This window comes from Aquarana catesbeiana, linkage group LG03 (genome assembly GCF_042186555.1).
Source record: "Aquarana catesbeiana isolate 2022-GZ linkage group LG03, ASM4218655v1, whole genome shotgun sequence".
Taxonomy (NCBI): Eukaryota; Metazoa; Chordata; class Amphibia; order Anura; family Ranidae; genus Aquarana; species Aquarana catesbeiana.
Window position 1 is genome coordinate 96,837,531 of NC_133326.1, and position 27,698 is coordinate 96,865,228.

The window sequence follows — 27,698 nt, forward strand, 5'->3', positions numbered from 1 at the left end:
ATAAAAGAAAATGAGAGGGTTGAGGGTCTGTAGACTAATCCTTTCTATGTTTGTTATCCCACCTCTGAGGCAGAGCCTCCATTTCTAAGTCTCATCGTATATACAAGACCAGTGAGTTAAGATTCGTGGATGCGCTCATCTTTACCTATCAACCAAAACTATAGAAACCCAGTCATGTGCACTACCGTTAACGATAACAATTGGGAACAGCCAACTAAATCTGTGGATATGATTCAGGTAGTTAACCTAGGGGTACATAACTAGAACCCTTATATTGGCTCCTGTGTGTAGAGAAATTATTTAGCCAAAACTATAATATACATATATGGAGGGCAGGGGGGAGCGGAGGATCCACTCACGGAGGCAATCAACCACCCCATAAGTGGCACCTTTAAGCCTGTATCTCATGGAGCAGGAATTAATTAAAGCCGGTGGTCAAAGCTCCCCAGAGCAGTATCCTCCACCCCCGCCACAAACCCCCCAGCACATACAGTATAGGAAGGGTGTGGGAGAGAACATTCTGAAATAGAACACAACATCAAAGAAAAAAACATTTAGTGCATATTGGCATTACCTGACGCCCGTCACAGTGAGGGTCACAGAGTGACTATTGCCCATGCTCTCTCCCGAACCCCAGCCAGTTATTAAATCGGCAAAGAGCAGGGAAAGAGCTAGTAGTTCCAAGTCCTGTACTTACAGAATCACTTTCCAGGCTTACTAGAGAGCTCTGGTTTTAAAAAAGAAAGTCACAGTCAAAGGGTCAATAAAGATGACATGTCACAGGCAATGCGGCAAGGCTACCGGGACCCCTCTGCGAGATAGGCGGCGAGTCATGGCGATACAGGACATCAGTCCCCAGCAAGCCGTTTTATCAAATTTTCTGGAGAGGTAGGTCCTCATCCCAGGGACCGGATTAGACTAATCTAGACCTAGGACGTCTACGGCACTGCGGGAGTGGGCCAAGTCCCATCTGTCGTGAACGATCTTCCGGAGGATCCAGCCAGTTCAAGATATCCACTGGTTCTTACTCAATAAAGAGGAAAAAGTCCAGCAGTTGATCTGGGTCTGATAGCATGAACCTGCTGACTCCCCTGGTCACCTTGATGCTGAAGGGGTGACCCCATGTATATTAAGCTCCGGCTTGTCATATGAGGTCAAGGAGAGGGCGCACCACTCAACGCATATACAGCGTATTGCGAGACAAGTCCGGGTACAGGTGGATAGGGGCACCAAAAAAATCTGCTGAACCCAGGCTCCATGCCTTTCGCATGACCTCTTCTTTCAAGGTGAAGTAGTGGACCCGACAAAGAACATCTCGGGGACGACCATCTCGTGCCCCCTCCAGTCCTCCCACTCTGTGAACACGGTCTAGTTCAATTGGTGATGTTGCCTCTCTCCCCAGTACTTTATTGAGGATAGTTATAACAGTGGGTTTCAGCTCTGTTCCAGACGTTGCCTCCGGTATGCCTTGCAGTCTAATGTTATTTCGGCGACTGCGATTTTCGCTGTCTTCTATGCGGAGTTGCTGATGGCGTAGGCGACGGAGGTGTGTCGCGTTTGAGGTCATGGTCATCTTGAGCAGTGGTTAAGACTGACACTGCTTCCTCATTAGCTGTGACTTTTTGTCTCGGAGCATTTAGCTCCACTTGAAGGGAATCTTCCATTTTGCTTGCCCATGAGTCGAAATCCATTCTGAAGGCAGAAAGGAGAGCTGTAGCTTCCGTTCTGATGGGCTCTCCTGGTAGGGGATGTGTGTCTGATTGAGATTCCCCAGCGCCTGTGTCTAGCAATGTGACTGAGCTCACAGATGAGGCTGAGGGTTCTCCCCCGGGATCTTTGAGTCTCATATTGTTGTCCTCTATCGTGCAGGCTGAAGTGGTAGGGGGAGGTTTGGTCTTCCCTGCGGTACGGCCGGGCGCCATCTTGTCCTTGGGGGTCCGAGGATCGATGGGCAACATTCTAAGAAGATATCTCTGTATGGTGCCCTGATGAGGGTCAGTGAGCTCTGAGGAGTGTGAGCTAGCTGTCGCCATGTAGGTCTCGGGTGCGCTGTGCTGTAAAAATAGCCTGTAGCTGTCGGGATGGCACGGGACTCAGGGATGGGTGTCCTCAGCCATCCATGATCGGGTTCTCTCTATCTGGGCCCAGCTTCCAGGGGGGTGAGAGGGGGGCTGGAGGGGAGAGGCAGGAGCCCAGATGGTGGCACAAGGGGGGCAGTAGGAGACCCCCAGGACCCAAATTATGGTGCAGGGAGAGTGGCGCCGCTATGAGGAAATAAAGTACCTGGGCCTGGAGGGTCTGACCGGATTAGTAGGCCTCAAAATGGCGGCGGCCGCGGGCCTCCAAGAACGTCTTTCTTGTATCTCCCGACATCCGCTCGGGCCCCCTCGCCCTGCAGCACCCTCCTAGGGATGTCCGGCGTCCTTGTGTGGCGATCCGCTGCCTCTCCGCCCACGGATCACGGAACCGGAGGCCGGGGATGAAGGAGGCATAGTAGGCCTCAATATGGCGGTGGGTCGCTGTATAGTTGTAGGCCCGGCTGCGGGTCTGAGGACACCAAAGCGGCTTGTCAGCTTCAATAATCCCCGCTGGGAGCTATACAGGTGTTCGCTAGGGATGGCTGGGGAGAGTTTCTATGCTCTACTGCCTCCGGAATCCTTAGGATGGCTGTGGATAACAGCGGGCCTAGCAGAGCTCCACTGGAACACGTTTGTCCCCTTCGCCAGTCGGCTACGCCCCCCCCCCCCCCCCCGATCCAAACCATTCCATTGTAGCTGTGGCTGTATGTTTAAAGTCGTTGTCCTGCTGGAAGGTGAACCTCTGCCCCAGTCTCAAGTGTTTTGCAGACTCTAACAGGTTATCTTCTAAGATTGCCCTGCATTTAGCTCCATCCATCTTCACATCAACTCTGACCAGCTTCCCTTTCCCTGCTGAAGAAAAGCATCCCCACAACATGATGCTGCCACCACCATGTTTTACGGTGGGGATGATGTGTTCAGGGTGATGTGCAGTGTTAGTTTTCCGCCACATATAGCATTTTGCTTTTAGGCCAAAAAGTTAAATTTTTGTTCTCTTCTGACCAGAACACCTTCTTCCACATGTTTGCTGTGCCCCCCACATGGCTTCTCGCAAACTGCAAATGGGACTTCTTATAGCTTTCTATCAACAATGGCTTTCTTCCTGCCACTCTTCCATAAGGGCCAGATTTGTGGAGTGCACGACTAATAGTTGTCCTGTGGACAGATTCTCCCACCTGAGCTGTGGATCTCTGCAGCTCCTCCAGGGTTACCATGGGCCTCTTGGCTGCTTCTCTGATTAATGCTCTTCTTGCCCAGCCTGTCAGTTTAGGTGGACAGCCATGTCTTGGTAGGTTTGCAGTTGTGCCATACTCTTTCCATTTTCGGATGATGGATTGAACAGTGCTCTGCAAGATGTTCAAAGCTCAGGATATTTTTTTATAACCTAACCTTGCATTAAACATCTCTGCAACTTTATCCCTGACCTGTCTGGTGTGTTTCTTGGCCTTTATAATGCTCTTTGTTCTCTACGGTTCTCTAACAAACCTGAACAAACAGAACAGCTGTATTTATACTCAGATTAAATTACACACAGGTGGACTCTAGTGGACTCTACTCTTGTAATAATTAGGTGACTTCTGAAGGCAATTGGTTCCACTAGATTTTAGTTAGGGGTGTCAGAGTAAAGGGGGCTGAATACAAATGCATGCCACACTTTTCAGATATTTATTTGTAAAGAATTTTGTAAAACATTTATCATTTTCCTTCCACTTCATAATTTATGTGCCACTTTGTGTTGGTCTATCACATAAAATACGTTTACGTTTCTGGTTGTAACATGACGAAATGTGGAAAATTTCAACGGTTATGAATACTTTTTCAAGGCACTGTATGGCTTCAGTCGATGGAAATCCTACAGCGTCATCACTGGCTCTGCCAAGTTCCTATATCACTCCACATCAATGTTAAGAGGAAGAACAGATACTCATAGTGCAACCCATAAAAACATAGGTAAAATGTATTAATCTCTTGCACTCACATGTATACAGCAGCAATTCGCATAGACAGAAGCTAAGATGGCGCCGTAAGAATTTCTGCCAGTGTGCAAGATGATCTCGCTGGCCACAAGCTCTGCTCAACGCGTTTCTACACAACTGTTTTTGTAAGGGAAAGAAGATGTTGCACTATGAGTATCTGTTCTTCCTCTGCTATGTCAGTCACTTACTATCCATTACATTGATGTGAAGTGATATTGAAACTTGTGTGGCAGAGCCAGTGATGACGCTGTAGTATTTCCATTGATTGAAGTCATATCTATTGACTTTTGTTTGAGATTCAATTGTTCTGTAATCAGTATGTTTATCCTGGTGGCATGGATATCCTCATAACACTTGCTCTTCTTTGGACTTGCACAGAATTGTAATTCTTTTGGTTGTCACTGACTTTTTTTTCACTTGATGAATTTTATTGTACTTATTTGTGGATTGTTTGGCATTTGCAGCTAATTGCAGCAAACCTGAATTGCTAGAATGGGCAAAGGACCTGTTTTAATTGCAGACATTTATAATATTCAGAGACTGTTGCTGAATATTGCAGCAACTGTAAGCAATATAGCAGATTACATTTCTACTTTTTGTGATCAGTTGCAGGAGGCTATAGACTGTTCTCAGTCATGTGGAAACACCGGTACAAATGTTATGTAGCAAAGGCCATATGGCTGCTTTAATTAAATGGGAAGTAATGCTGGTGTGTATAACTGGCCTGGCTTTTCTTTTGTGATATCTCCCCAGTGTTGTTTGGGATTGTTTTTGGGATTGTTGAAAAAGATTAGATTTAGAGGAATTTGCTAATTCAAGCAACTGAGATGTAAAGTTTGTTTCTAATAATTGTGGTCTAAGAGGTTTGTAAATGTAACAAAAAATTTTTGCAACAAAGTAGTGACATTTTAAAATGGGGGGGAAAAGGGTAAGTGCCGCTTAAGGCCTCCTCCCCCCTCCTCTTTTAAGAATGGCACTTTTGGGGGGTCTGGTGTAGTGGTTACCTGATTTTGACAGGTACCTGCTACCACTTCTGTTTCAATCACCTAGTCTATTGGAACAGAAGTTCTCCAATCCCCTCCTTCCCTCCCCAGCTGGGTGCCCACAGTTAAGATGGCGGCACCAGGAACCCGAAGGCTAGTGATGAACTAGCCCTAGTTAGGACGGCGCTGGATCGTGCGACAGGTGAGTGGCTGTTTATTAAAGGTCAGCAGCTACAGATTTTGTAGCTGCAGACTCTTAATTTTTACACAGGAGACTGGAGCTCCTCTTTAAATTCTTAATGCTGTTACTTAAATGAGTTCTGATTGCAGGGAAGATTTCTTGATGCATTTGCATGTAGAATCATATGTTTTCTTCACCTTGTATCAAAACATTATATGCAATTTCCATTACAAATTGGCTAGCTTTCCACTTTATTGCCCAGTTGGAATTTCTTTGCCATGCTAATGCTTTAAAAGGGAGTTTTGACCCTGCATTTATCTGTTGATTAAGTAAATGGAACTTTATTCTGAAAACATTATTTTCAGTGTTCTAGATAGCAGTGTAAACCAGTAGCCAACAAGTCAGACACCAGTCATGCTTTGCTTGCAGGATTTGGTACAGACTAAATACATCTGGTCTTTGTTAACTTTGTGTATGTCACTCAATCATTTAGAAATAATTTACTCTAAGCATGAATAACCAGTAATCCCTCCATTGTTGTTTTGCAGATTAATGGCACAGTCACCGAAAACATGTCTTTGTCCGATGCAAAAACATTGATAGAAAGGTCAAAGGGTAAATTAAAAATGGTAGTTCAAAGAGATGAGCGAGCAACTCTACTGAATGTCCCAGATCTAGATGACAGCCTTCATTCTGCAAACGCTTCAGAGAGAGACGGTATGGTGACATTGTGGAAATAAATGATAAAATCAGGCAATTAATTAAAATCCAGGCATTTTGAAATAGAGTGGGAAAGAGTCAACTTTTCTGTCTGGTTTTTATTTTTGGGAGATTTTTCTCGGTAGTGGTTATCACAAAGATGGGAAACTACAGACCGCAATGAAAAAAAATCCAGTTTTAACACTTCCATATTCTTCTAAAAATGTTGTGTTTTTGTTTTTTTTTTTTAATGCCGCCCTTGAAGAGAATTTCTGTCACTTCCTGTCCTCACAGGGGGAAAGGGGACATATTCACAAGTGGGACACAGACAGCAATTAAACCCCGACATACACTTTAATGTATAAATGAAAGGCAACACAATGAACAGCTTGCTGTTTTCAACCTATTGCTCATGTTATTGATACAGATGTAATACAGTTAACAACATACACAATTCAGAATTCACCATCAAGACCATGAAAACTAGACCTAAGCAAATCCTGATGCATAGTATAGCAATATAAGAACCAGTGTCAGGATGGTGAGATCCTCTAAGAGGAGAATCTGACTTAAAGGTGTCTTCCACCTCCATTATAGTTTCCAGATATCCGCATATCAGTGAGCTACTTTATTTCTGGTTCTTCTCTACTACTATCTTTATGTAAACATGTGGATACTCAGAATCTTACCATCTTGACACTGGTTCTTACATTGCTGTACTACATATCAGGATTGGCTTATGTCTAGTTTCAAGGTCTTGATGCTGAGTTCTGATTTAAAAGAATAAACATACATACTCGCCCCTATTCTGCAGCATTGCTGTGATGCTTCAGCCATTCCATGTCGGCTCTAAACCTGAGAATTGAGCAACCACCTGACCACTGTCTTGGTCTGCTCAGAGCAGTGAGTGGTGACTGTCAGTCACTGCTCTCTGCTCTCCTCCTCCTTGCTCACAGGAGCAATGTTCAGGAATGGGGTGGTGGGGGGCAGCTGGCTCTGACTCTCAGCTGCGTGCTAATAGGCAGAGCCAGCTGTCAATTAGGCAGCTGGGTGGATCCCAACAGTGTAGTCAGGATCCTTCCAGACTTTGGAGTGGCTGTGATTTCAGCAGGGAGCGGCAATAGTAAGTGCACTCCTGTGACCCACAGGAGAATTATGACCCAAAAAGCTTTGACCATAATTCTCTTTTAAAAATATTATATATGTATATAGTAAACAAGCAGTTGGTTAAACACTTAGCTGTTTGGTGTGGTGCTTTTCATTTATAAATTGTATTATATTGGGTTTTTGGTATTTTTTTTTTTTTATGTTTTAATGTATATTAGGATGTGCATCTGCTGGTTTCTCTGTACTGACCATGCCCTACTCTATCTAGAACAAAATATGTTTTGGCTAGAGTTAGGCTTTAAAGAAGAACCTCTTCAGAAATTGCTTGTTGCTTGGCTGAAATGCTGATCAAAATGGCTTCAGTTCTTTGTGGGGCACCTTCACATTTTGCTAAAAAAAAAAAAAAAAAAAAAAAAAAAAGTACAGTATTGCATTGGCGTGAACTAAAATTTTAAGTTGACTGTAATTTTTACTGAAAATTTGCTTTTGATAAGCAGCTGTGCTAATATCTTGTGACAATTTTTTTTTTTTTTGATACAGTGTCTCTACTTTAAAGTGGTTGTAAAGTCACATGTATTAATTACTTTGATTCTCTCTGTTTTTAGGTTCCTGTTCAGTACAGTGGGTGCGTTTTTCTAAAATTATAATGCTAAATACCTTCTTTCCAGAGCCCTGCTGTCCTGTCATGTGACCTCTCCTCTGCTTCCCTTCCCGAGTAAGTAGGAGGGGCTGAGATTCCCCTCTGGTGCATGCAAGCTAGCAGAGGGAGATCACATGTCTGCACAGCAGGGCTCTGGAAAGAAGGTATTTAGCATTATAATTTTAGGAAAACACACTGTACTGAACAGGGACCTAAAACAGAGAGGATCAATCTAATTAATACATATTTCTTTACTTTACCAGCACTGGAGCAGCTGCAGGAAATAGAATTACCCAGGCATGAGAGGAGAAGAGACGGGAGGGGCGGAGAGGAGATTGGCTCTTACACAGACCATGGAAGGGACGGAGAGAGGGATGGGAAAGGGAGATGCAGAGACGCTGGATGACCAGGCACGTAAACTGACCGCGCTATCAGGGAGAAACAGCCATGATAAATGTGGTCAGTTTACAGAGGGGAACACCGGGACAGGCAGGATCAGCCAGGTTTTGTACAACATAGAAAGGGACAATTGACATGGCAAAAGCACTGTGCTATATCTCATACCTTAGGGACAGGAGCATGTTTATTTTATCTTTATTTTTTTTATGGTTACAAACACTTTAAACAAAATTATTTAATTTTTTCTGGGTTTTAATCTTCAGGCCTAAAACAAGGATTTCAACATTTGTGGTTAAAAAAGAAAAAAAAAAAAAAAAAAAAAAGGAAAAGTGCAAAAACTTTAAAGGACGTTGAATCTCATATAGGATTGGTCAGAGATTTTTCTTTTAAGGGGAGCACTGGTGGGTCCGTTTATGGGAGGAGGATTTCTATTTGGCAGCGCAATCCTCCACAAAGGTAGAGAGTGTTAGGAGCTGTTTTGGGAGCAAGGAATTGCTTGTCTGGGTGTTTCCAATCTTTGTAGGTAAAATCATCGAATAGGATATGAGAAGGAAACATCTTGGTGGAACATTTAGGTCTACGAAAACCAAGCCTAGACATCATGGTTGGGGAACTCACTGTGGAATCTTCTAATTTAAGAGTTGAATGCACAGTCGCAGTTTGAAAGGAAACACTAAAGTTCAGCTGGTGGGGTCTCTCTAGGGAGTAACTCCACATCCGAGAAACAGTCCTTTGACAGAATCAAAAATACTAAGTGCTTTTGTGTCCAATCCTGCTGAGTAATATGGTGAACATTTAAGCCTTTGCAATCGGGGAGAACAACAGACTGCACTAACATTAATCTTTGTATACCAGAAGAAAATAAGTTTGCTGTGAGACAGGCTTATGAATGGGCACCCAAGGACAAAAGGGAGGGGCAGGGGCAGATATGGTGCTAATAACCAAAAGGGGTATACTTTTAGAAAAACAAGAGCAGCTCATATGCTCCAAGAGCACTCGTGGACCCAAGCTAGGGTTTATAAAGATTGTGTGACCAATGTGTACAATCACATCTCTGTAGAATAGGCCGTGCAAGGGACTTGTGGAGAGTGGAAGAAAGAGACTGAAGAAAAATTCTCCTTAGCAGAAGGTTGCAGGAACAAATCAAAAGGTGCACACGCTCACTAGTCCAGTACTGCATCTTCAAACCAGGCCAAGCAGAGAAAACTGCGAGAGATTGGAAATTACAGCCACCCGAAAACAGCAGTAAAACGACTCCAAGGTGCAATAAAGATGGAAGGTTCCCATTAAAATAAAGTACAATGCACAGCATGCAACTTAAAGGTATTTTGGAGAGCTAAAAAAGGGGGAGATTTAACTTCCTCTCGCATACTGCCTGGCCATATACAGCAGCTTCTAAAGAAATGCCAAAAACAGTAGAAAAAAAAAGAGAAAAACCTCCTCTTAGCCATTAGCCTGATATCCAATCACAACAGTGAGTCTTCAGAGACCGAGACAGGGAAACTGCCACAACTTTGGTCTTGATACTCTGCAATTTATCCCTAGATAAACTGGGTCTTATCTGAATAGCAAATTTCAGTGCTAACTGGAACATGTATGGGTTGCCCACTGATGACTGAAGGACCTGTTAATGTCTCTGACAGTTCACAAAGAAAACCTAATGAACTGGGAACACCTGCGCTTGTTGGCTAACTGAAAAGACTTCAAGGATATCCAGTATGGATCTACCAGTAGAAAAAAAATCTCAAAATTCAAGCAACAAATATAGCAGAATGGAAAGAGTTTTCCATTTTACTCAGGATAAGCAAAACTGAGGATGAGGGAGAGGTTTAGGGCTGAAACAACTAATCAACATAATCGATTTATGAAAATAGTTGTCAACTATTTTCATAATTGATTAGTTGGTCAGCCGATTAGTTGACACGCATCCAGAATGCATTATTTGTTTACAGATCAGAAAATACAGTGCTGCACACATACAGCTCAGTATATTGTTCATACATGTCAGTATTCACAGTGCAGCACGCATACAGCTCAGTATATTGTTCATACGTGTCATTACACACAATGCACTACACCGTCCATACTTGTCAGCAAGTGTCTAAGAACTTGTAAATGTGTTTGGAGCGCTGGGGTCCCCCGCCGGCGCTTCTGGCTCCTCTTTTCTTCTGAGTGTCCCCATAGCAAGCCACTTGCTTTGGGAGCACTTGTGCTGGCTCACGCCTGAGCCGCACTGTGTGTGTCCACTGTCACACACAGCAGAGCTTGGCCCTGTCCCCTGCTCTCTCCTGGCTGTGATTGATAGCAGCAGGAGCCAATAACTCCTTCTGCTGCCTTAATCTTCAGAGAGGAGAGAATCGAGAGAGAGAGAGCTCAGGGCACAGCACAGGATCGAGTTGGGGCTCCGGTAACTATGAGCAAAGGCTAAGGGGGAGCTGCACATAGGCCTTTTTACTGCTATGCAGAGAATGCATCCAAGTAAAAACCTTTTCAAGTTTACTGAGCTCTCCCGGGTGTATACCTGCTCTTGATTGCAAAACATTGGCATACATATTCTTGTTGAAGTGCTTCACAACTGCGTTCAGTGTCAGAATGGCAGGTTAGAATCCTTGGCCTTTTTAAATGCATTAATTTTAAGAGTAATCTTTTATCTTGTTTAGCATTTTGCATAATACTCATTTCTTATTGGGCATTTCCACTAAAAAAAGCTTAATTTACTTTTACAGACATTTCAGAAATTCAGTCGCTGACATCGGATCATTCCAACCGTTCACATGACCGGCCCCGCCGCAGCCGTTCACGGTCTCCTGACCAGAGATCGGAGCCTTCAGACCATTCCAGACATTCTCCACAACAGCACAGTAACAGCAGGTGATGGCTTCATTAGTCTTTGTTTTGGGTTTGGAACTTTAATGCATAGGTTTTATATGGTACATAGTTTCTTTTTAATCTTCTGAAATCTTTTAACATAAAATAGAACATTTTGGATAGATTTTTTTTTTTTTGGTTATATGTATTTAAGATTGAGCAACAAATGCTTGAGGGTAAAGGTGAGCTGAATCTATTCTGACTATGGGGCGAATGTACAATTTCTGCTCTGGTGTTATCCATATTGAGAACAATCATCCTGACATATCACAGATGTTGGGAATCTAAGCACACTGCCAGAACACATATACTTGCTGCAATAACACCTTTAATGACTCATGGGAAAAGCAGCTATAATTTTGTACAAGTTGTCACCTAGAAACAAAGACAGATTGCTAGCTTAGCCCCACATAATTCCTCCACATTCAGGAGGTGATATTCCATCTAGTGTTCACAACGGAATTTTTAACTTAAAAAAAAAAGCATCCTATCCTGTACTAGTCTATTCTTCAGGATAAAGTGTTACTAAACCCAGGACCCTGCATTCACTATATCTGGTCTCCCACAGAACATGGAAATGCAATTATTTTAGTAAATATAAACTGCTAACAACCTTTTCTCATCGGCAGTATATAGCAGTCTTGTGACTTCTATCAGTGTCCAGCTGAGCACTGGTTAAAGCTTGTAGGAGGAGTTTTCATTCTCTGACTGTCCTTTGGGGCTACATAACTTTTTTGCCTGGACAGTGCTGATTGGCCCTGTGCTGATCACATGCACCGTCCCCCAAAAAAAACTCTAGCAATACACAACAAACTGAACATGTGCAGTGGGCCTCCCAGTGCTCTGTTCTCAGGAGATGGATTGTGGACAGTAAAAGAAGGGGAGGATCAGAGAAGACAGGATCAAACAGCCTTTTTACACAATGCAGAGAATTAACCCCTTAGGTTCCACAGTGAGTATAACGAGCATGTTTTTACTGCATATACATCCTGATTTTACTGTTGTGGGTTTAGTAACACTTTAACTTCAGTTACATATCTGCAAAAAACATTGCCTCTGCAATTTATTTGGCCTCTCTTTTTCTGCCTTTTTTTCTTGCTGTATGTCCCTGTAGTATTGTAAAGTTTCAGGTTTTGTTTCACGTTAATTAGCCCTTTCTTTCTGTTTTCTGAATGTTTCTGATTAATTAGTCAGTTGTCTCCAAATTTTAGCCTTTAAGAACTCTGCAGCTATTTCTACACTATTTCTGGTTTGTTGTCTCTTTATTATTGATCACTTCTGTTCCTAACCCCTGTCTTTCCCACCGCTGTAAATTGACGCCTTTCTGGCACAGGGGACCGCCTGGGAGGATGCTCACGTGGTTTCTTACGTGCAGCTCCACACTCCAAAGATCATTGTGATCGCTGTGATGTGTGCATTAATCGGTTACCATTCTGTTTCTGTGAATCGTGACCCTCTACCCTCGATTGCGTCTGCATTCCGGTGGCACGGTGTACTGTTGCGTATCCCCAACTCCTCCAGTCCCTTAGCTCTAAGCACTTCTGAGTTTGAAGCTGTCAAAATCCTGAAACAGCAGGAATCTCTCTATGATCTCCATGTGCTACAGGCAGAGAAGGCAACATCTGTTGTGCATTAAACTTGGAAAACTGAATTTTTCACATTTTTGAAAATACCCTGAAAGTTTCCCTGTATGTTTTAAAATATATCCAGGATATTTTTAAAAACAGATAATTAGAAGAGAGGCTTTAAAAAAAACAACAACCATACTCGCCTAGGTGGATGCAGCATTGGTCTGATGGGACTCGCACTCCTGATTGGCTATTCGCAGCGGAGCGAGCCGTTGGCTCCCGCTGCTGTCAGTCACAGCCAGTGAGCCAATTGGGAATCGAAGGGGGCGTGGCCGAGCCCGCAGCTCTTTGTGTGAATGGACACACAGAGCTGCGGGTCGAGCGCGCGCCTGCTTGAGTGCCCCCAGAGCAAGTGGCTTGCTGTGTGGACACCTTGCAGGAGGGAGGATCCGAGAGAAGGATAGGGCTGCTCTGTGCAAAACCCTTGCACAGAGCAGGTAAGTATAACTAACATGTTTTGTTATTAAAAAAAAAAAAAAAAGTAGAGTATGCTGTATAAAAATAGTATAAAAATTTTATTGGATTCAAAAATATCAGTCAAAACAAAGAAATGTAATGAGCCTCCACCTAGCACCGAAATTACATTGTTATTAGTTAAAAATATGCATACATTGTTATATCGGTGCTAGGGGGAGGGTTGTTACATTTTTGTGTAAGTTTTGTTATTTTTGAATCCAGTAAAATTTTGATACTTGTTTGATACAGCATACTGTCTGGGGTCATTTTATACCGACTTTCCCTGGGAATTCTTCTCATCTTTTAAATGCATGCAACTTCCCTGTTATGTAAACCCACCCTTATCGCTAGGGGAATGACAGATGTTTAACCACTTGCCGACCGCCGCACGACTATATACGTCGGCAGAATGGCACGGGCAGGCAAAAGGACGTGTATGTACGTCCTTGCCTGCCCGCGGGTGGGGGGTCCGATCGGACCCCCCCCGGTGCCTGCGGCGGTCGGCAAATCTTCTCCGGCGATCGGAGGTGAGGGGGAGGCCATCCATTCGTGGCCCCCCCCTCGCGATCGCTCTCAGCCAATGGCATCATTTCCCTGCCTCTGTATTGTACACAGAGGCAGAGGAAATGATGTCATCTCTCCTCGGCTCGGTATTTTCCGTTCCGGGCCGAGGAGAGAAGACTGCAATGTAAGTGCACAACACACACACACACAGTAGAACATGCCAGGCACACAAAACACCCCGATCCCCCCCCCGATCGCCCCCCGATCCCCCCCAATCACCCCCCCCCCTGTCACAAACTGACACCAAGCAGGTTTTTTTTTTTTTTTTTTCTGATTACTGCATGGTGTCAGTTTGTGACAGTTACAGTGTTAGGGCAGTGAGTGTTAGGCCCCCTGTAGGTCTAGGGTACCCCCCTAACCCCCCCTAATAAAGTTTTAACCCCTTGATCACCCCCTGTCACCAGTGTCGCTAAGCGATCATTTTTCTGATCGCTGTATTAGTGTCGCTGGTGACGCTAGTTAGGGACGTAAATATTGAGGTTCACCGTCAGCGTTTTATAGCGACAGGGACCCCCATATACTACCTAATAAATGTTTTAACCCCTTGATTGCCCCCTAGTTAACCCTTTCACCACTGATCACCGTATAAGTGTTACGGGTGACGCTGGTTAGTTTGTTTATTTTTTATAGTGTCAGGGCACCCGCCGTTTATTACCGAATAAAGATTTAGCCCCCTGATCACCCGACGGTGATATGCGTCGCCCCAGGCAGCGTCAGATTAGCGCCAGTACCGCTAACACCCACGCACGCAGCATACGCCTCCCTTAGTGGTATAGTATCTGTACAGATCAATATCTGATCCGATCAGATCTATACTAGCGTCCCCAGCAGTTTAGGGTTCCCAAAAACACAGTGTTAGCGGGATCAGCCCAGATACCTGCTAGCACCTGCATTTTGCCCCTCCGCCCAGCTCGGCCCAGCCCACCCAAGTGCAGTATCGATCGATCACTGTCACTTACAAAACACTAAACGCATAACTGCAGCGTTCGCAGAGTCAGGCCTGATCCCTGCGATCGCTAACAGTTTTTTTGGTAGCATTTTGGTGAAATGGCAAGCACCAGCCCCAGGCAGCGTCAGGTTAGTGCCAGTACCGCTAACACCCACGCACGCACCGTACACCTCCCTTAGTGTATAGTATCTGAACGGATCAATATCTGATCCGATCAGATCTATACTAGCGTCCCCAGCAGTTTAGGGTTCCCAAAAACGCAGTGTTAGCGGGATCAACCCAGATACCTGCTAGCACCTGTGTTTTGCCCCTCCGCCCGGCCCAGCCCAGCCCACCCAAGTGCAGTATCGATCGATCACTGTCACTTACAAAACACTAAACGCATAACTGCAGCGTTCGCAGAGTCAGGCCTGATCCCTGCGATCGCTAACAGTTTTTTTGGTAGCGTTTTGGTGAACTGGCAAGCACCAGCCCCAGGCAGCGTCAGGTTAGTGCCAGTAGCGCTAACACCCACGCACGCACCGTACACCTCCCTTAGTGGTATAGTATCTGAACTGATCAATATCTGATCCGATCAGATCTATACTGGCGTCCCCAGCAGTTTAGGGTTCCCAAAAACGCAGTGTTAGCGGGATCAACCCAGATACCTGCTAGCACCTGCGTTTTGCCCCTCCGCCCGGCCCAGCCCAGCCCACCCAAGTGCAGTATCGATCGATCACTGTCACTTACAAAACACTAAATGCATAACTGCAGCGTTCGCAGAGTCAGGCCTGATCCCTGCGATCGTTAACAGTTTTTTTGGTAGCGTTTTGGTGAACTGGCAAGCGCCAGCGGCCTAGTACACCCCGGTCGTAGTCAAACCAGCACTGCAGTAACACTTGGTGACGTGGCGAGTCCCATAAGTGCAGTTCAAGCTGGTGAGGTGGCAAGCACAAATAGTGTCCCGCTGCCACCAAGAAGACAAACACAGGCCCGTCATGCCCATAGTGCCCTTCCTGCTGCATTCGCCAATCCTAATTGGGAACCCACCACTTCTGCAGCGCCCGTACTTCCCCCATTCACATCCCCAACCAAATGCAGTCGGCTGCATGAGAGGCATTTTTATGTCCTCCCGAGTACCCCTACCCAACGAACCCCCCCAAAAAAGATGTTGTGTCTGCAGCAAGTGCGGATATAGGCGTGACACCCGCTATTATTGTCCCCCCTGTCCTGACAATCCTGGTCTTTGCATTGGTGAATGTTTTGAACGCTACCATTCACTAGTTGAGTATTAGCGTAGGGTACAGCATTGCACAGACTAGGACACACTTTCACAGGGTCTCCCAAGATGCCATCGCATTTTGAGAGACCCGAACCTGGAACCGGTTACAGTTATAAAAGTTACAGTTACAAAAAAAGTGTAAAAAAAAAAAAAAAAAAAAAAAAAAACACAAACAAAAATATAAAATAAAAAATAATAGTTGTAGTTTTATTGTTCTCTCTCTATTCTCTCTCTCTCTCTCTATTCTCTCTATTGTTCTGCTCTTTTTTACTGTATTCTATTCTGCAATGTTTTATTGTTATTATGTTTTATCATGTTTGCTTTTCAGGTCTGCAATTTTTTATACTTTACCGTTTACTGTGCTTTATTGTTAACCATTTTTTTGTCTTCAGGTACGCCATTCACGACTTTGAGTGGTTATACCAGAATGATGCCTGCAGGTTTAGGTATCATCTTGGTATCATTCTTTTCAGCCAGCGGTCGGCTTTCATGTAAAAGCAATCCTAGCGGCTAATTAGCCTCTAGACTGCTTTTACAAGCAGTGGGAGAGAATGCCCCCCCCCCCCACCGTCTTCCGTGTTTTTCTCTGGCTCTCCTGTCTCAACAGGGAACCTGAGAATGCAGCTGGTGATTCAACCAGCTGACCATAGAGCTGATCAGAGACCAGAGTGGCTCCAAACATCTCTATGGCCTAAGAAACCGGAAGCTACGAGCATTTTATGACTTAGATTTCGCCGGATGTAAATAGCGCCATTGGGAAATTGGGAAAGCATTTTATCATACCGATCTTGGTGTGGTCAGATGCTTTGAGGGCAGAGGAGAAATCTAGGGTCTAATAGACCCCAATTTTTTCAAAAAAGAGTACCTGTCACTACCTATTGCTATCATAGGGGATATTTACATTCCCTGAGATAACAATAAAAATGATTAAAAAAAAAAAAAAAAATGAAAGGAACAGTTTTAAAATAAGATAAAAAAGCAAAAAAATAATAAAGAAAAAAAAAAAAAAAAAAAAAAGCACCCCTGTCCCCCCTGCTCTCGCGCTAAGGCGAACGCAAGCGTCGGTCTGGCGTCAAATGTAAACAGCAATTGCACCATGCATGTGAGGTATCACCGCGACGGTCAGATCGAGGGCAGTAATTTTAGCAGTAGACCTCCTCTGTAAATCTAAAGTGGTAACCTGTAAAGGCTTTTAAAGGCTTTTAAAAATGTATTTATTTTGTTGTCACTGCACGTTTGTGCGCAATTGTAAAGCATGTCATGTTTGGTATCCATGTACTCGGCCTAAGATCATCTTTTTTATTTCATCAAATATTTGGGCAATATAGTGTGTTTTAGTGCATTAAAATGTAAAAAAGTGTGTTTTTTCCCCAAAAAATGCGTTTGAAAAATCGCTGCGCAAATACTGTGTGAAAAAAAAAAATGAAACACCCACCATTTTAATCTGTAGGGCATTTGCTTTAAAAAAATATATAATGTGTGGGGGTTCAAAGTAATTTTCTTGCAAAAAAAAAATAATTTTTTCATGTAATCAAAAAGTGTCAGAAAGGGCTTTGTCTTCAAGTGGTTAGAAGAGTGGGTGATGTGTGACATAAGCTTCTAAATGTTGTGCATAAAATGCCAGGACAGTTCAAACCCCCCCAAATGACCCCATTTTGGAAAGTAGACACCCCAAGCTATTTGCTGAGAGGCATGTCGAGTCCATGGAATATTTTATATTGTGACACAAGTTGCGGGAAAGAGACAAATTATTTTTTTTTTTTTTTTTTTTTTGCACAAAGTTGTCACTAAATTATATATTGCTCAAACATGCCATGGGAATATGTGAAATTACACCCCAAAATACATTCTGTTGCTTCTCCTGAGTACGGGGATACCACATGTGTGAGACTTTTTGGGAGCCTAGCCACGTATGGGACCCCGAAAACCAAGCACCGCCTTCAGGCTTTCTAAGGGCGTAAATTTTTGATTTCACTCTTCACTGCCTATCACAGTCTCGGAGGCCATGGAATGCCCAGGTGGCACAAACCCCCCCCAAATGACCCCATTTTGGAAAGTAGACACCCCAAGCTATTTGCTGAGAGGTATAGTGAGTATTTTGCAGACCTCACTTTTTGTCACAAAGTTTTGAAAATTAAAAAAAGAAAAAAAAAATTTTTTTTTTTGTCTTTCTTCATTTTCAAAAACAAATGAGAGCTGCAAAATACTCACCATGCCTCTCAGCAAATAGCTTGGGGTGTCTACTTTCCAAAATGGGGTCATTTGGGGGGGTTTGTGCCACCTGGGCATTCCATGGCCTCCGAAACTGTGATAGGCAGTGAAGAGTGAAATCAAAAATGTACACCCTTAGAAATCCTGAAGGCGGTGATTGGTTTTCGGGGTCCCGTACGCGGCTAGGCTCCTAAAAAGTCCCACACATGTGGTATCCCCGTACTCAAGAGAAGCAGCAGAATGTATTTTGGGGTGCAATTCCACATATGCCCATGACCTGTGTGAGCAATATATCATTTAGTGACAACTTTGTGCAAAAAAAAAACAAATAAAAAAATAAATTGTCACTTTCCCGCAACTTGTGTCAAAATATAAAATATTCCATGGACTCAACATGCCTCTCAGCAAATAGCTTGGGGTGTCTACTTTCCAAAATGGGGTCATTTGGGGGAGGTTTGTGCCATCTGGGCATTTTATGGCCTTCAAAACTGTGATAGGTAGTGAGGAGTAAAATCAAAAATGTACGCCCTTAGAAATCCTGAAGGCAGTGATTGGTTTTCGGGGCCCCGTATGCGGCTAGGCTCCCAAAAAGTCCCACACATGTGGTATCCCCATACTCAGGAGAAGCAGCTAAATGTATTTTGGGGTGCAATTCCACATATGCCCATGGCCTGTGTGAGCAATATATCATTTAGTGACAACTTTTTGTAATTTTTTTTTTTTTTTTTTTTTTTTTTCATTATTCAATCACTTGGGACAAAAAAAATGAATATTCAATGGGCTCAACATGCCTCTCAGCAATTTCCTTGGGGTGTCTACTTTCCAAAATGGGGTCATTTGTGGGGGTTTTGTACTGCCCTGTCATTTTAGCACCTCAAGAAATGACATAGGCAGTCATAAATTAAAGACTGTGTAAATTCCAGAAAATGTACCCTAGTTTGTAGGTGCTATAACTTTTGCGCAAACCAATAAATATACACTTATTGACATTTTTTTTACCAAAGACATGTGGCCAAATACATTTTGGCCTAAATGTATGACTAAAATTGAGTTTATTGGATTTTTTTTAGAACAAAAAGTAGAAAATATCATTTTTTTTCAAAATTTTCGGTCTTTTTCCGTGTATAGCGCAAAAAATAAAAACGGCAGAGGTGATCAAATACCATCAAAAGAAAGCTCTATTTGTGGGAAGAAAAGGACGCAAATTTCGTTTGGTTACAGCATTGCATGACCGCGCAATTAGCAGTTAAAGCGACGCAGTGCCAAATTGTAAAAAGTGCTCTGGTCAGGAAGGGGGTAAATCCTTCCGGGGCTGAAGTGGTTAAAGAAGTACCACACTGATTCCCCTGAACTAAGGGTCATGTTTTTTTTTTTTTTTTTTTTTGCTGACTTTACCTACATGGATGCAGCATCGGTTCCCCCCCGGCACCTCTATCACTGAGAAATTAGCAATCGAACAACGCTGATCGCTCGGCTCTCACTGCTCCCTGTCAGCCAGCAGCTCTCTGCTTTGCCCATATGCACTCATTGGAGCGCTAGACTGTGGAGGGGGTGGGAGGGGCCGGCTCAGCCTCTCAGCCACTCGCTGAGAGGCTGAGCCGGGAGCTGGTCCAGACATGTGGGCGAATCCCGACTCCATTGTCACGATCTTGCCCGAGCCTGGACTGGCTCTGTGACATCAGCCGACAGCAGACTTTAGCCTGCTGTCTGCTAAACGTGGGTCACAGGAGTGCAGAGCGAACTGCACTCCTGTGATCCACAGGAGAAGTGCAGCCAAACAAGCTTTGACTGTACTACTTTACCTTTACTTCTGCTTTAAAAATGACCCTAATCTCATCATTCAAAAGACTGGCCCACCTATGACCAGAATTGGAGAGGCTGTTAGCACTCTTATGTGTACTTTATGTTGATTAATTAGCAATAATAAAAAAAAGGATCTGTGTACGTGTTTCTCTGATCCTAGGGCTATTGACATCTGTATACGTATGTGTTCCTGTAGGACACCTTTCAGGGAACTTAAAGAAAAGGTCCACACACTGTTGCTTTCTGCAGCACTCTCTGCTCGATACATGAGTATGCAGTCATTTGGATTTACTTTCCCATGGATCAGACTTAAAATTCAGAAATTTGAAAAAAGAAACATAATGAATCCATCTTTGCTTTATTTGGTGGGAAAAAAAAGCTCATTAGCAGTCCTAGTGTTTGGACAACATTGCTTTGCTGAACAAGATGCATGCTTTTTCTTCTTGGCCTTTTATTATTTGTAATAAGTGGTTTTATTACAATCTTCGGCGTATTCATGTGCCAGCCTATTGTATCATACAAAACATTCCACCCATTTTTAAAAAAATCACTGGCTTTTATCTTTCCTAACAGGCCTGTTCCCTATTGACTCTGACTGACTAGAAAAATGTTGTTATCTTTTCTGGAACATGCTTCCTGTAATTATAGTTAATAAAGGACAACAAGGTTACGAGCTGTCTTTCCAGAATTATGGGATTGTGAGCCTTGTATTGCATTTGAATTCTGGTAAAACAATGACAGATATAATGAAAGCAAATTTGTGAAGATGATTGGCAGCTTTGTCACCGTGTGACTGCTGAGTTTCTTCCCCCTTTATGCTTGTTAACGCTAATAGTGTGATCACATCTTATTCGTGACAGCCTGACGGAATAAGCTAAGGTTTGTTTTGAATTTGACCTTCACATTATGTGCCTGCACAGGATTCTAAAGGCATATGTGGAATGGTGAAGCATCTATATATTTTATAAGGCCAAGAACCTAGAAATGTGGTATTCTATGCTATACATTATTCAGGTAATGGTAGGGAATCGTAATTTGCACCTTGACCAGCTTGCTAGTTTTTTTTTTTTTTTACCTGTTGCAGCAGAGAAATCATATTTTTTTTTTTAGATTATTTCAGCCACCATTCTTTGTTTTTCTTAGTGTTATTCTGATATTCCAGCTTGCCTAGTCTAGTGTTTCCATGGTCTTTCTGCGAGAATCTATTCTGGTGGATGACAATCCATGCACCTAAACCTAAAGTAGAACAAGCTGCTGCTGCAGATGGGTAGGCAATCGTGGAGCAGCTGTGGTCTCGAGGGCAAAAAAAAAAACAAGGTCCATAATAGGTATTAGAAGTTGGGGGTTGATTTGCCAGTATTTTATTTATTTTTTTAACTCTGCAGCTACCTCACTAACCTATTTTCAAAATACTAACCAAATCGTCCCCTTCATTCCTCCCAAGACCTCCTTCTCTCTAGCTCCCATGCTCACATCCAGTACTTTTCCTGAGCCTTCCCCATCCTATGGAACTCCATACCCCAATCTGTCCAACTATCTCCTACTCTGTCCACTTTTAGGCAATCCCTGAAAACCCTTGTCTTCAAAGAAGCCTATCCTGCCCCACCTAACAACTGCACTTTTATTTTCTTCATCAGCTCATTCCCTATAGTTATTGCCTTTTGTATTACTTGACCCTCCCTCTTAAATTGTAAGCTCTAACAAGCAGAACCCTCTGATTCCTCTTATATTGAATTATATTGTAACTGTACTGTCTGCTCTCATGTTGTAAACTGCTTCCCAAACTGTTGGCGCAGTATAAATCCTGTATAATAAAATAACTGGTAAAGGCTTTATTATCATCCACACAATACTAACTCCTATACTTATTTTGCAGCACGCGGAGTAGAGAGGAGGATAAAGTATCAAAGCCTGGAGTATCTACACCTGTGAAGAATACAAATGGCGTACCCCTAGCCAGAGCAGCAGATGATCTGGACAGAGCAGAAAAGCAGACACCTCCTTTACCAGGTGATAAATCAACTCCTTTTTCTAGCATGACTTCACCAGAATCTCAAAATATTTCTGAGAAGTGCAACAGGGCTTGAGATCCCAGAGCAGTTTTATTGTGTGACCTCATATGGTATATTTCCTGCTCCACCTCTGGTCCAGCTGTTATAACTTTTGCTCAGCTGACAATAGGGGCTCCCGTTTTCCCTGAAGAATACACTAGAGGGGGAATGACATGGATATTGCCTGTCACAAATCGGTATTTTTTGACACTTTTTTTTTTTAGAAATTGGATGCACCAACAATAATGCACAAAATAGAATTGTCTGTTTGTACTGAAAATTGGGTCTGTCATAAGGAATTGTTTCCTTTACTGTGGACTTTGCTGGGGACCACATCTTTAAAACAACAAAAAAAAACAATAAAAAAAAGGCACTATATTACATTAACAACTTAAGCTCCAGCGATGTACCCTTACGTTGCTGTAGTTTGAGCAGTTATACCAGGATATCAGCAGCTGCAGGTATCATCCCAGTATCATTTTTTTTTTTTAGAGCCGACGGTCTAGCCTCTGGATTGCTTTTACAGTGGGAGGCTTTACCGGGATCTCCTGTCCTATTGGGAGTCTGCCGACTGATCACAGAGCTCAACTAAGATTGGATTGGCTTTGTTGGGCTCTGATATAGTAACCCGGAAGTGATGACGTCACATCACTTCCGGGTTACCTGGATGTAAACGGTGCCATTTTTAAAAATCGACAGCATTTGATCTCACCAATCTTGGTGTGATCAAATACTTTTAAGGGCAGAGGAGGGAACTGAGGTCTTATAGATCTCTCCATAAAGTGTACCTGCCACATGCCTATTGTCACAATGTTTACATCCCTTGTGATAGCAATTAAAGTAAGCAATAACATTTTTTTAAAGTGACAATGTAAAAAAATAAAATAAAAATTAAAGTGCCCCCCGTCCCTCCGTGTTTGCAAAGGCGAACACACGCGTCGGTCACTCATGCACACAAACTATCGCTGCAAACATCAGATCATGGGCAGTAATTCCAGCACTAGACCTGTGTAAATCTAAAGTGGTAACGTGTAAAGTCTTTTAAAATGTTGCCTATGGATAGCAAAATGTATGTTTGTCGCTATTGCACGAGCGTGCACAGTTTTAAAATGTGACACGTTTGGTATCTATTTGCTCGGTGTAACATCAACTTTCACATCTTACCATAAAATTGTATTGTTTCGTTTTTTTTTTTTTTTTTTTGCATTAACATTAAAAAAAGTGTATTTTTTCTAAAAGAAAATTGTGTTTGAAAAACCGCTGTGCAAATACTGTGTGACATTTAAAAAAATTTCAGAACCCATCAATTTATTCTCTAGGGCCTCTGCTTTAAAAAAAAATATAAAGTGTTTGGGGTTCTAAGAAATTTTCTAGCAAAAAATACATGTAAACAAAGTGCCAGAAAAGGCCCGGTCTTCAAGTGGTTAAGGCACTTATTTATAAGGCAGTGCTTATAAATATGTGCTTTTTATTTAACCTTAATCGTTGTAAATCAAAATAATTGAAATCATTTTATTGTGTGCATTAACTACTCAACAGTGACTGTCTCTTGCCAGTATATTTTTTTCAGATGTATTCCAACTGTTAAGGCTGTAAAGTATTACTATGTTTTAGTGGTAGTTCCCTTTAAATAGACTTGGAATAATTACGCATGTCAAGGACAGGTCATAACGTTCTGAAGTTAATCTTAAATGATTTATGTGCCAATTTAGTCTTGGGATCCTGGTTAAGAGTAGTTAACGTGAAATTATTTTCACGTTAACTACTCTTAAAGAAATTGATTTGCTTTCTTACCATATCTCGATTTTAGAATGGTCAGTTCTGAGGCTTGCCCCAGCTCATCCCACACTGCAGTGAGGCACATCTCAATAGGTTGCCATGGTCAGCATTACACTGTGGATGAGCTGGTTACATGACTACACTTCAACATTTATATTACATCTTTATCTGATTTGTAGGATTTACATCTACAGCACGTTAATGATGCAAAAGGTTTGCATTGTTAGATCCTCTGCACATACAGCATCTTTGCAAACTCCTTTGGCACTTATATCAATTACACAGCACTGACAGTTAATTACATGTACATAGCATATTCATCTTGCCTTGATGGGGAAGACAGCCTATAAGGCACACATTGTGCAGGTCAGCGATGCAGTAAATATCAGTGAAGACAGGAATCCTGTTGTTCGAGGCTAAATCTGATTGAATTCTTCTGTTTTACTTTTAATTATGGGAACATACTGTTTGCTATAATTTTAGTAGAAATTGATATAGTAGATTTAAAAAGTCTACACGCTAGTGTTAAAATGTCAGGTTTCTGTGATGTAAAAAGAAATGAGACAAAGATAAGTCATTTCAGAACTTTTTCCACCTTTAATGTGACCTGTAAACTGTACAACTCATTAGAACAACAAACTGAAATCTTTTAGGTGGAGGGAAGTAAAAATAAAAAACTAAAATAATATGGTTGCAGAAGTGTGCACACCCTTAAACTAATACTTTGTTGAAGCACCTTTTGATTTTATTACAGCACTCAGTCTTTTTGGGTATGAGTCTATCAGCATGGCACATCTTGATCTGGCAATATTTGCCCACTCTTCTTTGAAAAAACACTCCAAATCTGTCAGATTGTGAGGGGATCTCCTGTGCACAGCCCTCTTCAGATCATCCCACTGATTTTCAATCGGCTTCAGGTCTGGGCCATTCTAAAACTTTAATCTTCTTCTGGTGAAGCCATTCCTTTGATTTAGATGTATGTGGGTCGTTGTCATACTGATAGATGAAGTTCCTCTTCATGCTCAGATTTATAGCAGAAGTCTGAATGTTTTGTGCCAATATTGACTGGTATTTGGAACTGTTCATATTTCCATCTACCTTGACTAAGGCCCCTGTTCCAGCTGAAGAAAAACAGCCCCAAAGCACGCTTCACGGTCGGTATGGTGTTCTTTTGGTGATGCGCAGTGTTGTTTTTGTGCCAAACATATCTTTTGGAATTATAGCCAAAAAATTCAACCTTGGTTTCATCAGACCATAACACATTTTCCCACATGCTTTTGGGAGACTTCAGATGTGTTTTTGCAAAATTTAGCTGGGCTTGGTTTTTTTTTTTTTTCATAATAAAAGGCTTCCGTCTTGCCACTCTACCCCATAGCCCAAACATATGAAGAATACAGGAGATTGTTGTCACTTGTACCACACAGCCAGTACTTGCCAGATATTCCCGTAGCTCCTTTAATGTTGCTGTAGGCCTCTTGGCAGTCTCCCTGACCCGTTTTCTTCTTGTCTTTTTCATTAATTTTGAAGGGATGTCCAGTTCTTAGTAACGTCACTGTTTTGCCATATTTTCTCCACTTAATGATGACTGTCTTCACTGTGTTCCATGGTATATCTAATGCCTTGGAAATTCTTTTGTACCCTTCTCCTGACTGATACCTTTTTAACATTGAGATCCCTCTGATGCTTTGGAAGCTGTCTGCGGACCGTGGCTTTTGCTGTAGGATGCTACTAAGAAAAAGTCAGGAAAGACCTACTAGAACAGCTGAACTTTATTTGGGGTTAATCAGAGGCACTTTAAATGATGGCAGTGTGTACTGACTCCTATTCAACATGAGTTTAAATGTGATTGCTTAATTCTGAACACAGCTTCATCCCCAGTTATAAGAGGGTGTGCACAATTGTTTTTCAATTGTACAGTTTATAGGTCACATTAAAGGTGGAAAAAGTTTATGAAATGATTTATCTTTGTCTCATTTTTTTTTTACATCACAGAAACCTGACATTTTAACCGGGGTGTGTAGACTTTTTATATCCACTCTAGTTATTTTTACACTTATTTTTTTTTCCCTTTTAGAGCCAAAGCCTGTGTATGCCCAGTCAGGACAGCCTGATGTAGACCTACCTGTCAGTCCATCTGATGGACCTTTTCCCAACTCCACACATGAAGATGGCATGCTACGGTAAGGGAGATCCTGCCTGATTGTATCACTGAAGTAGCCCATTCCCTTTTTCAGACAGAAAAATTTAGCAATATAAACCAAATCGATAACCGTAGGTTGCTGTAATATAGGAATATTTTAACTCTTGCTGTAGCTCTGTCAAGAATAAAGAATAACATGATGGCATAAAAAAAAAAAAAATCCCCATTTCCTGTTGGAGGGACACATTGCACCATTGTTTGCTCCCAGCTTCTTGTATTGTCAGTGGACATTATGCTGCCTTCCAGTAGAATGAACAGGTCAGCAGGGGGAGAAAAGTCCCATAACATCTTCTTTTTGCTGGCTTTTTTTTTTTTATTATATATTTTTATTTTTTTAAGAAATAAAAAAAACCTTTATGGAAGATATGTTTCTCAGGCTGATATTCACTTCAGAAAACTGCAGGAAATAATTTCTTTATACATTGAAGTTGAATCATCATAATTCACAAACGGTTCATACTGTTTAGCTCCCCACAAGGGGTTTTGATCCTCACTTATGGTGGCTCACCTTAAATGTATGAGTTTGCTGGCAGGAAACCACCACCCCCCACTCCCCCCCCCGCCGCCCTCAGTTTTCAACACCCTTCCGGCGCTTTGCAGAGGTTAAAAAAGAACCCCCGAGACAGAGCATCGTACTACTACTGCTGCTGCTTGTGTAGGCAGGATGTGTATGGCTCTGATTTCTGCTGGCCCGGCTCTCTTTTTCATCCCGTGTGATCAGAGCAGTACACATCCCGCCCACACAAGCAGCAGCAGTACAATGCTTTGCCTGGGGCATTCTCACTTACCCCCTGCAGAGCGCCAGAAACTATGGGGGGAATGTAGTGGTGGGAGATGGCATTTTGGATTGTATATTTAGCCCACTGATGGAGTGTTACAACAGATAAAATCTGTCACAGCAGCTTCCCTGTGCTGCTCTGCTTGAGGAGACCATTTCTGTATTATACATTACTGCATCCTATACTGTGCCCTTTTTCCTTACTGACCCCCGTACTCTGCCCTTTGACGCTCTGTCCTCCGCACAAATGACTTTTTATATTGTTTGGCAATTTGTGTTGATTAGTCTTTGATTTATGGTATGTTTCTCATGGTTTAAAATCGATTTTATCAAAAGTACTAATATGTTTAATTCTATCAGCTACTTCTACTTTAATGCTTGAGAATAGGTGCATAAATTTGAGACAGGCTGGTAGGGCCCCCAGTGCATTATTTTGTCCAGGGGCCCATGGTGCTATTAAGATGTCCCTGGTTTCTGGTCTGCTAACCCTTGGTTACATTGTCATGATTTCAGTGTGCATCCTGCACTTTCTGAGCGTAATTAGCAGGTTAATAGTTTGCATGTTTGTCAGGCATATTATGATTACTAATTTGCTAACAAATGCTCAAACCTGAATACCTTGTATCTGTCTCTGCACAAAATTTTCAATCATTCTGAGCAAATGCTCCTACTTTGTCATAAGACCCTTTTTGTATTGTGCCTACCTACTCGGAACTTTAATTTTTGGATCCTAATATGTCAGTGGGATAATCAGTGAACTGTTGTAACTTTCCAATCAAGCCAGTATGTTTAGGAAAAAAAAATAAAAATCACTGGAAGAAATTACTAACGTGTATTTGTTTATGGCACTCCGTGTTAGAATGCATAAATGTAAAATTTACACTTTTTTTTTTTAGATATAAAAAATATTATTTTATATCACACAGGCCTAGCATGAAACTGGTGAAGTTTAGAAAAGGAGACAGTGTGGGACTACGTCTTGCTGGAGGAAATGATGTGGGTATTTTTGTTGCTGGTGTGTTGGATGATAGCCCTGCAGCTAAAGAAGGACTGGAAGAAGGTGATCAGATTCTTAGAGTAAGTAATG

The 27,698-nt window shown here is 42.4% G+C and overlaps 1 protein-coding gene across 14 annotated transcripts in view; it reads left to right on the top strand.

The window, feature by feature from the left end:
• Positions 1-27,698, top strand: part of TJP1 (tight junction protein 1) — a 730,896-nt gene that overhangs the window by 640,022 nt on the left and 63,176 nt on the right. For all 14 annotated transcript variants that reach the window (XM_073618845.1, XM_073618846.1, XM_073618851.1 and 11 more), the window contains 5 exons: positions 5,767-5,935; positions 10,790-10,934; positions 21,680-21,813; positions 25,708-25,813; positions 27,538-27,688. In XM_073618845.1, the coding sequence (XP_073474946.1) occupies positions 5,767-5,935; positions 10,790-10,934; positions 21,680-21,813; positions 25,708-25,813; positions 27,538-27,688 (705 nt within the window). The remainder of the gene's footprint in view (positions 1-5,766; positions 5,936-10,789; positions 10,935-21,679; positions 21,814-25,707; positions 25,814-27,537; positions 27,689-27,698) is intronic.